Raw genomic sequence first — 15,483 nt, forward strand, 5'->3', positions numbered from 1 at the left:
TAGTAACTAGGTCCTGGTTTAGGGACTCCTTGCAGATTCGTTATCACTAGTAAGACTCTAACAAATGACAAGGAAGGATCCATCCATTCAACAGTACTCACTGAGTACCAATTACATCCATGAATATGGTCTTTGATCGCATGGAAATTTCATTGTAATTGAGGAGGAATAATAGTAAATAGCAAATATATAATAAGTCAGGTGACAGTAAGAGCTATGACAATTGAAAAAGAGAGGTACGGGGAAGTGGAGGAGCAGGTTGCTATTTTACAAAGGGTTTTCAAAGATGGCCTCTATCGTGAAGTTACACCTGAGCTAGAAGTGAGTAAGAGAAGGTCAAAGAGCATTCAGATACCTGGAGAAAAACGGTTAGGAAGAGGAATTGGCAAGTACAAAGGCACTAAATAAGGGACATGCTTGGTATATTTGAGGACCTGCAAGATCTGTGTGTCCGAGAATTGTGAGTGATGGGAAAGTGGCAAGGGGATGACATCAGAAAGCTACCGGGGCCAGATTAGACCAGCTAAGGTAAGGACACGCATTCGCTTTAATGCTGGTTAAGATGGGAAGCCAACGGAGGGTTCTGAGCACGAGAGTGACACAATCTGATTCTTAATGGAAAACAGACTGGAGTAGGGCAAAAATGGAATCAGAAAGATCAGTAAGGAAGGCATGGAAATAATCCACGTGAGAAATGAAGGCTCGGACCAGAAAGCAGTCTGAAGGTGGTAAGAAAGTACTTGGAACATTGGTATATTTTGAAGGGGCATGTGAAAGGATTTGCAAATAGAGTAAATGCAAGGTCACTGAAAGAGGAATCTAGGATGACTCCACAGTTCCTGGCCTGCGCACCTGGGAGACTGAGGGTCACTAATATGGACATATGGAAGAACGGAGGAGAATCAGATTTGAGCTTAAGGGGGGGAGTGTCAACATCTGGCAATCAAGAGTTCTGCTTTGCACCTGTTCAGCAGGAGATGACTTTTAGACATTTAAGTGGGACTGTTGAGTAGACAGTCAGACATAAAACTCTCGAGTACAGAGGAGAGATCATCACTTGCAATGCCAATTTTATATGGGCTAATCAGGGGAAATTATAGAATTATGTAAAAGATACTTTAGCTGTCAAAATTCAATCCCAAAATTTAAAGGAAAGGGAAGAGAAGCCCACAGTGGTTACAAGATCGCCTTAGGGCAAGAGTGCCAGAACTAGGATTTCTCCCAAAGCCTACGGTACACTTAGTAGAAGGAGAGATACTATCTCACAAACCCAAATCTTCTTGAACTACAAAAACCACTTAAAAGGCAAGAAGCATTATTGAAAACTATTAGTAAACTTTATAAAAGCCTGAAAACATTCTAAATAATCTATTAATATGGGATTTTTCTGCATCAAGATATAAGAAAAACCCCTAACCCTTGAATGGTCAAGCCAAACTCAGAGGGCCCACCTCAGTAAGACTCTGGTGCCTTGAATGTCCCTGTAAATCACATCAGAATGGCCTCCTCATTACCTTGTTGAGTCTGGTCTGTATAAAGCTCACTCCAGGGATGGGGTGGCAAATAGGCTTCATCTCGTGACAATTTAAAATGTTTTGGAATGGCTACCAGGGTCACTGACTCAAGAAGAATTTGAGGGTCATGACGGCCTCCACCAGAGGAAGTACTGTGATCAATACGAAATCCACACGGGATGGGAGGAATGTAGGTACCGGGGTTACATACATGGCATTCCCAGCTAAGAAAATCTCTAAAAGTAAACTAAGAATGATATTATGGTTATGCTCCTGCCATCGGTTTTCATTTAAATACTAGAGGTATGGCCATATTCAAATAAATCTGTCTTCAGCATGTAAAAATTAGTGTTTCAAACTTACAAATTCATACATAGTGTTTAAAAAGTTTAAGTAGTTTTGCCTTTTGTTGGTTAGTATCGAAGTCAGAATCAAATTTCGAGGTCTTCCTCAAGTTCTTGACAAACTGGAACCAGAACAGACTTCAAGCAAGGGCAAAAGTCTCCAGACATGAAGTCTCCAAGACTCCTTTCCTTTCCGCTGAAATGGCTCGGATAATGTTTACAGGTTTTTAACAAGCATTAATAATATGGTTCACTATCAAGCGGGTATCAGATATTCGATTTAATCTCTAAAAGCTTAATCCAGGGAACTTCTTCTATCTCTTTATAACATTACAGTTACCACAGACAGAAAGGACCTGGAGGGTCAGAGGGCAAGTTTACCGTCTGTTCATCTGATCACTAGGGGAGCTAATTTGGACTTAATATTCTCTTCTTCCAAGCACTACCTTTTAAAAATCAATCAACCAAAACGTATGGAGAATTACCACCTGTTTACCCACCACCCAGAGTAACAACAGAGTTTTACAAGTCTAACTGAAGCTCGCTATGTCTCCTTCCCCAACCGTACTTTCCTCTCTCCCTATTCCAAGTGGGAACAATTAGAGTAAATCATCTTATGTTATTAATTTTTTTCTAAAGAAATATGTAGCCAAAGGACACAGGAGGATAAGATATATTATTTGAAAGTAAAATAGAAAAAATACAGAATTACTTTTTCAGTGATGAATTCAGTCCTGCGGGAGTAGATGCTTGCTCAGGATCTTGATTAACAAGGCAAGTCGGAAAGGAGCAGCCATCACCTAGGCTATAATGAAAATTAAAACTTACAATTGAGCAGTAAACAAGACAGCCGAGTGAAACTGTCACAACATGATGTTTGCAAGCAGAACACAGTCATACTATGGGCAAAACACGAATATCAGACATTGGCTTCCATACGGCACGTTTAGGGAGGTGATGCGTTAACTGACTTCCGCATCAATATAACAGTGAATCATAAAATAATTCTTTAAAGAACAGGAATTCCTATGCAGGATTATAGTGCTTCTGTTGGATTACTTTCATTGGTTTAAAAACTGAATATTTTCACCACAAAGTACCTTGAAAAAATGGGTAGCAACCAGTACTTCTTTTCATCGCCAAAAACTTGTCGCATGTTTTTACGGAAACCCAAGCTGAATCCATTCTTATCTGTTCCGTGTCGAAATACGGGACTTCTAAACGCCTCTACAAAAGACGGCAGAGCAACCATGTGAGTACAGAACATATCTAGTAACTCCCACAGTTCGAAATGACTGGACTGAATGAGGGAACTCTAAAGAACGATGACTAGCCTCTTGTGAATACTTATGTTCCTATCAACAGCTCTGCAACACGGGCTGTCTATTCTGTTTTTAAATAATCACAAGATATGATGACATTTATTTTAGTTTTTAAAGAACCCTTTTACTATTACAGCAGCACAGTGCATTGCAAAAAAAATTAGAAAACACGAATAAACAAATAAATTAAAACTTCACGTCTTCTGGACCTTTTTTAGATACATGTGTGGATGGATAGATGAATGGATGGATATAGATATACACAAACCTACACAGTTGTTTTTAACCAGTGAGACTGTGCTTTACATTCATTCTACAAATTCCCTTTTTCAGTCAATAAATTCCATTTTCTAATTTCGTTTAAATTTTATCTCCTCCAATCATACATTTTTTCCAGCTGGCCAAAAATTTACTTTCAAGCTGGCTTGTCTGAAGCAGGATCTGGTGCAGAAGCAAACACTGTGTCTGGTTATACCTGCTCTGCAGATGGAAGTCCAGGTTCAGAGAGGCTGTGGGATGTGTCCAAGACCACACAGCCAATAAATGACAGACTGGAACTTGAACAAGGTGATCAATGTCCCTTCCATTATGCTACAAATGCTTCTTTAAATAATTCTGAGAGGCAAAATCTAAACTTTTATTTGGGGAACATGAACAAACGTAGAAGTATAATGATTTTTGGTCCATCATTTAAAAAGGAAAATTCTAACAGAGTCGTGGTGCTATGAAAAGTGTGACACTTTGCAAGATCCTTAGCATTTGTTACCCAGCATTATGTAGCTTTTAATAAAACATTTTTATAATTATAGGACCATATCATCCAGAGGAAGTCCTTTCAGTGTTACAAGTTAAATCTAGAAGTTCCTAGAAGTCAAACGCTTCTAGAAATAATTCATTTTCTTCTGATGAATTATAATTTAATTATCCAACATACAACCTGAAATGAGATACTTTGTTTAGAAATTACTAGACCAATATGTTCACCTGCACAGTATTTGCTGTAGGAAGACTTCAACTGAATATTAAAAAATAACATTCACTGACTATATACCATAATTAATCTTCACTACTATAATCACGGTGTCTCTCAGTTTGAAGTGTCCTTTGAGATCATAAGGATTTATAAGCCCTGAATGTATTCCCAAACTCCTAATCTTAGTCTAGAATATACTACTTAGCTTAGTCCCTACTTAATTCTCAAACCTCAGTGTATTTTTTGTTCTTTAGCTTTCTATGGTCTAGCCACATAGGTAGTTTTACAAACATTTCTAGCTCTTCTCCTATAGGGCTTTTTTTTTTTTTTTTTTTTATAAACTGGAGTGAAATTCACAGCATATAAAATTAACCATTTTAATGGTGAACAAATCAGTGGCATTTAGTACATTCACAATTCTGTGCAATTAATTACCAAGTTCTAAAATACTTTCATCACCCCAGAAGAAACTTCATAACCATTAAGCGATCTGTCCCTATTCCCCCTGCTTTTCATCCTCTGAAAACCACCAATATGCTTTCTTTTTCTATGCACTGACCTAATCTGGATATTTCACATCAATGAAACTATATGATATGAACCTTTTGAGATCAGTTTCTCACTTACTTAGCATGTTTTTGAGGTTTGTGCATGTTGTAGGGAGCCTCAGTATCTCATTTCTTCTGATGGCTGAATAATATTCCATTGTCTAGAAAATATCACATTTTTTCCATCCATTCATCTTTCACGGACATTTGGATTGTTTCCATCTTTGGGCTATTGTGAAGAGTGCGGCCATGAATGCTGACAGAAGGATCTGGTGGAGTCCCTGCTTTCAGTTATCTGGGATATATATCTCAAAGCGTGCAATTATTGGGTCATATGATAAGTTCGTATTTGACTTTTTCGGGAACTGCCACTGTTGTTTACAGTGGATTCACCGTTTTATATTCCTACTAGCAAAGCGTGAAGGCTCTGATTTCTCCATCCTCAGCTACGCATGCTTTCTATTTTGTTGATTTGGGTGCAAAGTGGTACTTATGGTTTTGATTATCCTGCCTTAATGATTAATGATGTTGAGTATGTTATGTGCTTTTTGGCCAAGTTTATATTTTCATTGGAGAAATGTCTATTTAAATGCTTAATCAGGGGTGCCTGGGTGGCTCAGTCGATTGAGTGTCCGACTCATGGTTTTGGCTCCAGTCATGATCTCAGGGTCCTGAGATTGAGCCCAGGTCAGGCTCCACACTCAGTGGGAAGTCTGCTTGACATTCTCTCTCCCTCTCCCTCTGCCCCTCCCCTGCTCTCTCTCTCTCAAATAAATAAAATAAACCTTTAAAATAAATAAATTCCTATTCAAATTCTTTGCCAATTTTTGAATTGAGTTGTCTTTTTCTTGTTGAGTTGTATGATTTCTTTTTATATTCTGAATAGTAAGTGCTTATCAGATAAATGATTTGTAAACATTTTTCTCATTCTGTAGGTTGTTTTTTTACTTTTTTGACAATGTCCTTTGATTTTTAAAATTTTGGTAGAGTCCAATTTATCTATTTTTTTTTGTTTGTTACTCACGCTTTTGGTATTATATCTAAGAATTCATTGCCATACTAAGGTCCTGAGGGTTTATTCCTATGTTTTCTTCTAAGTGTTTTAAAGTTTTAGCACCATTTGTTGAAGACACTATTATCTTCTCCATGGAATGGTCTTGGTACTCTTGTGGAAAATCAACTGGCCAAAGGTATGTGGCTTATTTCTGGATTCCTCATTCTATCACTGTATTCCATTGGTCTATATCTTTATCCTTGTGTCAGTACCACACTGTTTTGATCACTGTAGCTTCGTAATAAGTTTTGAAATCAGGAAGAACTTTATTTTTTGGTGGATACTGTTTTGGCTATTTGGGGCGCCTTGCAATTTCACATGAATCTGAGGATCAGCTTTGCCATTTCTGCAAGGAAGGCCACTGAAATCGTAATCAGGATCACGCTGAATCTGTACATCACTTTGGGTCATATCGCCATCTTCACATTATTAAGTCTTCCAATATATGAACACAGGAAGTCTTACCATTTACCTACGTCTTTAATTTCTTTCAGCCAAGCTTTGTAGTTTTCAGTGTCCTACTGCTGCACTTCCTCAGTTAAATTTATTCCTAGGCATTTTACTATGTTGGATGCTTTTGTAAATGGAATCGTTTCTTTAATTTCCTTTTGGATGGCTCCTAGCTAGCATATGGAAATACAGCTGATTTTTTTGCATATTGGTCTTATGGCATGCAATTTTGCTGATTTTGTTCATTAGCTCTAATAGTTTTTGTTGTTGATTCTTTTTTTTTTTTTTTTAAAGATTATTTATTTGACAGAGAGACAGTCAATGAGAGAGGGAACACAGCAGGGGGAGTGGGAGAGGAAGAAGCAGACTCCTAGCGGAGGAGCCTGATGTGGGGCTTGATCCCAGAATGATGGGATCACGCCCTGAGCCGAAGGCAGACGCTTAACGACTGTGCCACCCAGGCACCCCTGTTGTTGATTCTTTAAGGTTATTTATACAGAAGATCATGTCATCTGCAAAGAGATAGTTTTACTTCTTCCTTTCCAAACTGGATGGCTTTATTTATTTTTCTTGACTAATTTTCCAGGCTAGATTTTCTAGTGTCTAAATAGCACTAGTAAAAGTGGCAATCCTTCTTTTGTTCCTGGTCTTAGGGGGAAGATTTTTGTTTTTCACCACTAAGTATGATACTAGCTATAGACTGCTCATAAATGCACTTTATCATTTAAAGCTTGAGGAAGCCCCTTGTGTTGAGGAAATTTGCTAGTGTTCCTAGTTTGTTAAATGTTTTTATCTTAAAAGGGTGTTGAATTTTTTTCTGAACCTTTCTCTGCATCAGTTGAGTTGATCATGTTTTTTCCCCCTTCATTCTACTAATGTGGTTGGTTGACTTTTGTATGTTGAAATATGCTTGCATTCCTGGGATAAGTCCTATTTGGTCACAGTATATAATCTTTTTTATGAGCTGCTAGATTTGGTTTCCCAGTATTTTATTGAGGATTTTTGTATCTATATTCATTAGGGATACTGCTCTACAGCTGTCTTGGATGTCTTTGTTTGGTTTTGGTATTGGAGCAAAGCTGGCCTCACAGAATGAGTTACAAAGAGTTATCCTCTCTTCCAATTTCTGACAGAGTTTGAGAAAAATTTATGTTAAATTTTTTTGGTAGAATTCACCAGTGAAGCCATCTGGTCCTGGGCTTTTCTTTGTTGGGAGGCTTTTGATTACTGATTCAATCTCCTTCCTTGTTAAAAGTCTGTTCAGGTTTTTTTCTTTTTCTTTTTTTAAGATTTCTTTATTTCAGTAAGACAGAGAGCAGGAAGGGGGCAGAGGGAGAAGAAGACAAGCAGGTTCCCTGCTCAGGGCTAGATCCCAAGACCTTGAGATCATAAACTGAGCTGAAACCAAGAGTCTGACACTTAACTGACTATGGCCACCTAGGCACCCCATGAACTTCTATTTTTTTAAATTCTCTATTTCTGTTGTCTCCTTTCTAATCTTTATTATTTCCTACCATTTGCTGGCTTCAGAATTACTTTGCTGTTCTTTTTGTACTTCCTTAAGATATAAAGTAATTGATTTGACATATTTCTTCTTTTTTAATGGAATCATTTATAGCTAGGTATATATAGCCAGTTGAGCACTGTCTTAGCTGCATGCCCCCTGTGTAGGGCTTTTGAACATACCGTTTTCTCTACCTGAGATGTTATGGTTCCTACCATGACTGACTTCTTGGTTAAATACTCACTGTTTTGGTGAGCTCTTTTCTGACCAGTATATCTAAGTAGGATCCCTTCCACAGTCCCCAGCCCCTGATTCACACCTCAGCATCTGTTTGTTTCCTAGATAGCACTTTGCATTTTGCAATTGCTTTTATGTTTGGCTATTGATTTTCTGTGCCCCTCACTAGACTATGTTGCCCTTGTTCACCACCGTATATACACAATGCTTTACACACAATGGACAGTCAATAAATATACAGAACAAGTGCATTTGTAGATGTCTAAGTCGCCATCCCACCAAACAGTGTGGGAAATAAAAATGATTTTTACCACATCGGGAAGGGTTGGCATTTAATCATATGGCAACTTTTGATGAGTATCTACTTACATCTTTAAAGTTCTGTTAACTACAATAATTGAATACTCACCTAATGTAGATTTATTTTTGCTGACTAGCCAACAATGATAGCCAAACAGAGAGGACAAGCTGACAGAAAACATAGCTGCAGCAAAGAATAAAAACATAATATGGAACTTGGCTTGAGTATCGGGTAGGCCATTCTATAAAGAAAGGAAGAAAATAAAATGTTTTGTCAAAGGAATCAGTCTTCCCCTACTTTTGTAAGTAAGATTTTTTTTTTTGCTCTACTTTTGAAAAAAAATTTAGATACGAAGAAAGAGACATGGCTTTATGTTAAAACTCTGAGGAAAAATATATGTCATAAGATTAAAAAATGTTTACTATTAATGAATATAGATATAAAAAGATGTTAAAATTTGGGATATTTATTTTGTTTTTCATAACTGAATCACAGAAAAATTATGGTACTATTTGTGTAAACTATAACACTAGGAAGCAAGATAAAAGGAACTATAAAATATAGTTTTTAATTTACTTCCTGAAAATGTTTTGTTAACACTCTACAGCTTAACAAATGTTTAAATAGTTTTATTATCATGCCTGAAAATGAAGGTTAATTGGCACAATTAGTTACTATACTTATTGATGTTTTTTAACATTACTACAAACAACAGCATCAACTACAAGAACACATACAACAGCACGTCACAATAATGCTTCAAGCTATTTTAAATAATAGCATCACAGAAAAGATCAACACTAGTGCAGAACACTGGTCTAAAACAAACCTGACAATATCCAGGTAACAAAACAGGCCATCTCAAAGCAAAACCAGTTTGTCCCTTATTGCACGTACTGTCCAAGGAGACCTGAACCCACTCGAGAACAGCAGGCTTGGGCTATGGACAGTTAGAGAGGCATCAGAGTAGCTAGCAGGTGTCCCCTTCTGATAGAAGGCATACTACTTCAATATCCTATACTGACTCAGGTCACCAGTCTCACTCATAGCTTCTGACAGCAGAGTCCTCACAGTGAAAACTCGTCATTCCTTCACATATGTATTTATGGTTTGGAACTAAAACCATCCATGGGAATGAGAAGCAGGGAGGTAATATTCTTTCAGACATTCATTAGGGATCATTCTTCATGCTGGACACTGAAGTCTAGCATGTCCATATGTATATTCCTAGTACTTGGCAATGTAACTGGCATATAAAGGCATTCAATAAATCTGTAGTATTCAATGTGGTTCAAATCTGACCTAAATTATCTAGGAATTTAGAAAGTTCTTACCATAATAAAGGATAATTTAATGAAAACAATAAAGCAATCCTGGCCTGGGATAACTGTTTTGTTTTGTTTTTACCATTGTTTGGGGTCCACAAGGAGTATCTTTGGATATTTATAATACTTGATTTTAATTTTGTTTTGCTTACATTTAAAATATATAGCACAGAAAACAAATGAACTACTTAAAGCCTAATCAAGCAATACTTAATGAAAACTCAGGATATTATAGACATAATAGTTTTAAAAAACAGTCCTTATACACATAAAAAAAAACACTTCCATTTTTAAAGTGAAAAGAAAACTTTGAATATAGTCAGTTCTCATTATTCACAGTGGTCATGTTCTACAAAGGTGTCATGAACAGTGAATCTGTAAATATGGAACCACTGCCCCAGGGAAAATACAGGGTTAGGTTCCTATGAGCCTCTGGTCACAATATTCTCATCAACTGATCAATACATAACCCTGTTCTATGTGTGTTTCTGCTTAAAAACACCGTATTGACATCTTATTTAATATAATTGTTGATTCATTACTTAGAGCCGACAGCAGTGTGACTCATGCCTGCACGAAGCTTACCTAACACATGTATTTTCTCCATAAGGTATATTAACAGTGTTCTTTTGCTTAGAAACACCAGACTTCAGTGCTATGCATGAAGACCATTTTAGGTATAAAAATCACCAACAAAAAGTACAAAAAATGAAAAAATGTGACACTAAACAGACTGAAAAGCATACTTGTTTACCGTATGAGAGACCAAGAAGAATAAACAAGAAGGCAGTATGTTGTGGCCTTGTCTGATCTCAGCTGGGAATGTGCACAGGGGGCGGGTCAAATTTTTCCCACGCTGTGCATGTCTGCAAAGGACCACAAAAGCTCTGTTGAGTACTGATTTGGGGATTACAAATAAATTTCAGCAAGTAAGAGAATCCACAAACAGAGAATCTGTGAACAGTGAGGACTGACTTTATATAAGTGAGCTCTGGTCTATAAAGTTAGCATCTGAAATAACTCAATTACTGAAAATCTATTATATATTTTTGTATGCCAGAAAAAATCACCAAGGTATTGACTTACTGTCCAAAATTTGATAAAATACTGTAAATCCGTAGCGGCAATAAAAAGGCAGTACAGCAGAGAATAAGCCAAGAAAAGGAGGAAAAATTTATAATTTGAAAATCCAACACAATTGTTCACCCTGTTAACAAAACAAAAACAACATTTTCAGTGAGTCGTACACTTCCAACCTACGTCTGCATATGCTCATCTGTAACGTAGTATTTGGTTTCCTATCATTTAAAATTTATTGGCATTTCTTTAAGCAAGACTCATAACATTTCTTTACACATACAAATATTTTTTAAAAATCTATTTCACTAAAAAAGGAATTTGTGTTTAGATTTTTAAATTTGATACTTGATACTGTTTTAATCAATCATGAACCATATAACTATATTTCATGTCCAATTATGCAAATAAGCATACGCCTAAAAACACAGAGCTGGTGAGAAACCTAAAGAAGTCAGGCAGAAGAGGAATTTACTAAGTTCTTCATTACCTTTGGCTATGACTTCTAACTATGATTATGTAATTTAGAATCTTTCAGATTTTCCCGAATTAGATGAAATCTCTTTGCAAACTACTTGCACACCATCAGCATACCACTGAAGCAAGCAGATGATCCAGGGGAGGTTTAAGAAAAGAAATAGGATTGAGAGCCAGACAGCCAGGGTCATAAGGTGCATCTGATACTCAATAATCATGTGTCCTTGACCAAGTGAAATAGTCTAGGAACTTCATTTGCCTTATCTGCAAAATAAACACTGCAGAGAGCTGGCTCTATATCCTTTGGTTCTAAACAGGAAGACTTGTAATTCTCAGTGCTCACTCTAAATTTACTATATTTTGGGGAGGAGGAGTAAGAATTCAAACTATTATGTCAAAAAGCATAAATACAAATACAACATACTTTAGAGTCACACTTTTCTATCAAAAGTTTTTTATCTTCCTTTGGATAAAGACAAGGGAATTCCAGGCTGATCTTGTACACACAACACAACACCTACGTGGAAATGGCGGGTGTCTTCACCCGTTGAGGTAACTGTGGTAACTGGTATAATAAACTTACCGCATAGAACATATACACATACTGTCTCCTCTCCTCAAAGGTCTTTGTCTTACTCTAATGTTAGCAAGGTAATCTCACTGTCTATTGACTTTGTTAGCAAACTGAGACATTTTTCTTTCTAGATTTTTAAAGTGAAACAACGTACACATGAAAAATGTTTACTCAGCTATGCAAGTTAAATAAGCTCCAGAAGTCAGCTGTGCCCAGAGCTGTTAATACCGTGCTGCGCACTTAAACATTTGAGAAGAGAGTAAGTGCCATGTAAGTGTGCCTACAATAAAAAATTTTTCTTTTTTTTTTTAAAGATTTTTATTTATTTATTCGACAGAGATAGAGACAGCCAGTGAGAGAGGGAACACAAGCAGGGGTAGTGGGAGAGGAAGAAGCAGGCTCCTAGCGGAGGAGCCTGATGTGGGGCTCGATCCCAGAACGCCGGGATCACGCCCTGAGCCAAAGGCAGACGCTTAACCGCTGTGCCACCCAGGCGCCCCAATAAAAAAATTTTCAATTAAAAAAACTAAAAAGGTAAACATTTATCTGACTTACGAATAAACTGAACATTTTGGGGAAAAAGGACAGAAAACTGCTTATATCATCTACCTCAAAAAAACATAATGTAAAGGGACCAGGATTAGATTCAGTAACTTTGGAACATAAGGGCATTTTATATAGCAAATAAGCTCATAAAGAAGGCGAAGACTGTAGGTGCACATGATATGAAAACAGTGACGGCTCTGGTGTGAGTGCAAACCAGTTACTAAGGTTGCCTTCTACGACATCTGAATGAAATAACGGCAAGAAATAATACTGCAGAGTTCCAAATAAGCCTAGTCTAATTGCATTCTGTCTCCAAAGGATACAGGATATTCCCTTCGCTTCCTTGTGTTGGTCCCCAGAGGAGAGAATGCATAGACAGAACTGGGAGCCATAATACTTTGGACAATCGGGGTGAAGATAATGACTCCTTTGTGGACTGGGGGAAAATAAGGGATGAAAAAGATAGTTTCTCTTCCTATAGGAATGTAAGAAGGCAGCTTTTGTATTAAATGATACACAGCATTTTTATAAATAGTAAAATGATTTTGATTATAGATTTTGTAACATCTAATTTAACGTACTTTAACTTCTATTTAGGAGCATGGTGTCATGTAACCTTATCTGTCACTTAGGAAACAGATGAGAAAGTCAGTAAATAAAAACCAAGTATCTTAGAGTTTGATATGTACTTTACACTTGAGGAAATAATAGTAATAAAATGTCTCTTCATAATAGATAGTGAAATGTTTTAACTCCCTACTGCTTTGTAGACTCAATTTGAAAAGGAAGAGATGTATTTTGAGTCTGAATGATTTTATATGGAGAAAAAAACATGCTCAAGGTAAATATCCCTTATATGCTCTTTAAAATTCAGTGTAAATAGGGGCACCTGGGTGGCTCAGTGGGTTGGGTGTCTGCCTTTGGTTCGGGTCATGGTCCCAGGGTCCTGGGATCCAGCCCTGCATAGAGCTTCCTGCTCTAAGGCTCCCTGCTCACCGCGAAGCCTGCTTCTCCCTCTCTCTCTTCCCCTTCTCCCTTCATGCTCTTTCTTGCTCTCGCTCTCAAATAAATAGATGAAATCTTTTTTAAAAAATTTAAAAAAATAAAATTCAGTGCAAACAGCAATTGGCCCTGTTTTAGGGCAATTCCCTTCTGATTCTAAATGGGAAAAAGAACACAATATAGAAAAAAAAAAAAAAAAGGAAAGACTATGGCCTTTGGAGTCCAAAAAACATGCCATGTGACTTTAAGCCCACTCTTTAACTTTTCTGAGCTCCACTTCCCCTCCTCTTTAAAATGGGACAGATAATTTCTATTTCTGTCACTGTTGTAAGAATTACAGATTTTCCATATATATATATAGTCTCTAGCACATGACAGGCACTCAATATGAAGCTAAATTTATTGAATTTAATTACTGTTACCTAATCTTTGGCAAGGATGTCAAAACATATCATTAATATAATGAATGAATAAATGAAAATTTTATATTAAAAGGAAAACTCATTGATGGGAAACCCAATAAAGCAAATACTACAGGATTTCTATCTCAGTTCAAACATAAGTGCGAGGTTGATACCCTGCACCCTGATGGGTAATCTTAACCGGCCTTAGCAGATATGCTGGAGTCACTGACGACAAGGAAGCATAGTTTTCTGCTTTTTCAATGCTTAAAGCTGACAGATACTGAACTTCAAAATTGTATACAAGACCTGCATAATAAGGTTGCCCCACAGTTTGGGAACATCCTGAAGATTTTCTAATAAATGACTGTTATAGTGACACAATGGCTATAAAAAAAGATTACTTATATCTTGATATGGAAAATTTTCCGGTATATATTAAGTGAAGAGAAAAAAAAAAAAGCACAGACTCAGTCCACGTAGAACCACTTGTGTTAAAAAATGCGTACAATGTTTTTGTGTGTGTAAAAAAAATGGAACACACACACATACACATTTGCATCTGAAAGGTACATGTGACATGGAGCAACATGTTTCCGGTGAGGAAGAGAAGCAGCGGGGGAGGGGAGACTAGGAAGAACACTTGCACTTTTTTTATTTTTGAATTTAGAATCATGAGTCTGTATTACCTATAAATTTTTTAATTTAAAATTTGAACTTGAAATTTCAAATACATAAATAAAATGGCTGCTCCATTCGGCTGGCACCAGGTGAATATGGGGCTCTTGGCACCAAACCCTTCCCAAATCTGCCTGGCTTACTGCTACAAGGGCGTGCTCGGAGTGAAGACAGTGGCGATGAGCACAGCTGACGCAGGTGACGCCCCAGGGCAGGGAAGCAATGACACAGAAGTTCAAAGGTCCTGCAGTCAATTAATTCAACAATTCCACATTGCCATAAAGAGCAAGCATGATAACCGGGAGTCTATGGGTATGCAATCTGCACCCGTTTATAAAACTTCTAGAGCCTTACATCTGTTCCCCTTCACTGATTCAAAATGATCTGTCAAAATTTGAAAGATTGTCAAATTATGCTACAAGTCTCTTATAAAGGCAAATTAATGGCAGGTTTAGAAAGATTGCTATCATAGTAAATTATTATTTCCTATTTGTGTGCTTTAGTGAGGATAGCAAGGGCACGTCACGTTTTATAGGTGTGTAAAGCTTGGGATTAATACTGGTTGTTTCCACCTCTCCATTCCTTATCATCACCATCTCCTATTACTTTAAGTCAGAAAAATCAAAGTCAACGCTAAGTCCCTGACTTCTTTCCCACTCTGCTAAATTACACTGAGAATACACAGCTATTCAGAAAAGAAGGGTGTCTTTGTATGTGTTCCTCTGACAGCAGACCCTTGAGACAAGAACTCGGATACAGTTTATTTGAAACGAGGACAGAAAAGCCCATAAAGCATGTGTTGTTGGCCAGGACCTCACTGGTGCAGGGTGGCCTCTGGAAGCATTCATGCCCTGGTGCTTCTGGACTGCCCAGCTTATCAGCTGACCCAGCCTCCCCAAGTGGCACAGAGAGCCCTGAGGCAGAGAAGGAAAGAAATAGTGGTGCCTGAGGCAGGGAGCTGCCAGGGGCACGGAACTGTCCGTGGCAGGTGCAGTGAACGCGCAGGTGGACAGCGCAGATATGGGTGAGGCACTGACTCATGAGCTACCCGAGGGATCAACAGAGGAATGTAGGAAGGATTAAGAAAACTTGTAATAGAAGATATTGGGGGGGGGGAACTACTTGAGAGAGAGAACAGAATGATTGAAAGCACAAG

At 37.5% G+C, this 15,483-nt stretch overlaps 1 protein-coding gene across 3 annotated transcripts in view; it reads right to left on the minus strand.

The window, feature by feature from the left end:
• The window catches only part of ZDHHC2 (zinc finger DHHC-type palmitoyltransferase 2), a 67,994-nt gene that overhangs the window by 8,866 nt on the left and 43,645 nt on the right, over positions 1 to 15,483 (minus strand). For all 3 annotated transcript variants that reach the window (XM_057303383.1, XM_026508454.4, XM_044387548.3), the window contains 4 exons: positions 10,659 to 10,779; positions 8,356 to 8,488; positions 2,959 to 3,085; positions 2,571 to 2,663 (listed from right to left, as the gene is read on the minus strand). In XM_057303383.1, the coding sequence (XP_057159366.1) occupies positions 2,571 to 2,663; positions 2,959 to 3,085; positions 8,356 to 8,488; positions 10,659 to 10,779 (474 nt within the window). The remainder of the gene's footprint in view (positions 1 to 2,570; positions 2,664 to 2,958; positions 3,086 to 8,355; positions 8,489 to 10,658; positions 10,780 to 15,483) is intronic.

This window comes from Ursus arctos, unplaced genomic scaffold (assembly GCF_023065955.2).
Source record: "Ursus arctos isolate Adak ecotype North America unplaced genomic scaffold, UrsArc2.0 scaffold_27, whole genome shotgun sequence".
NCBI classification, from domain to species: domain Eukaryota; kingdom Metazoa; phylum Chordata; class Mammalia; order Carnivora; family Ursidae; genus Ursus; species Ursus arctos.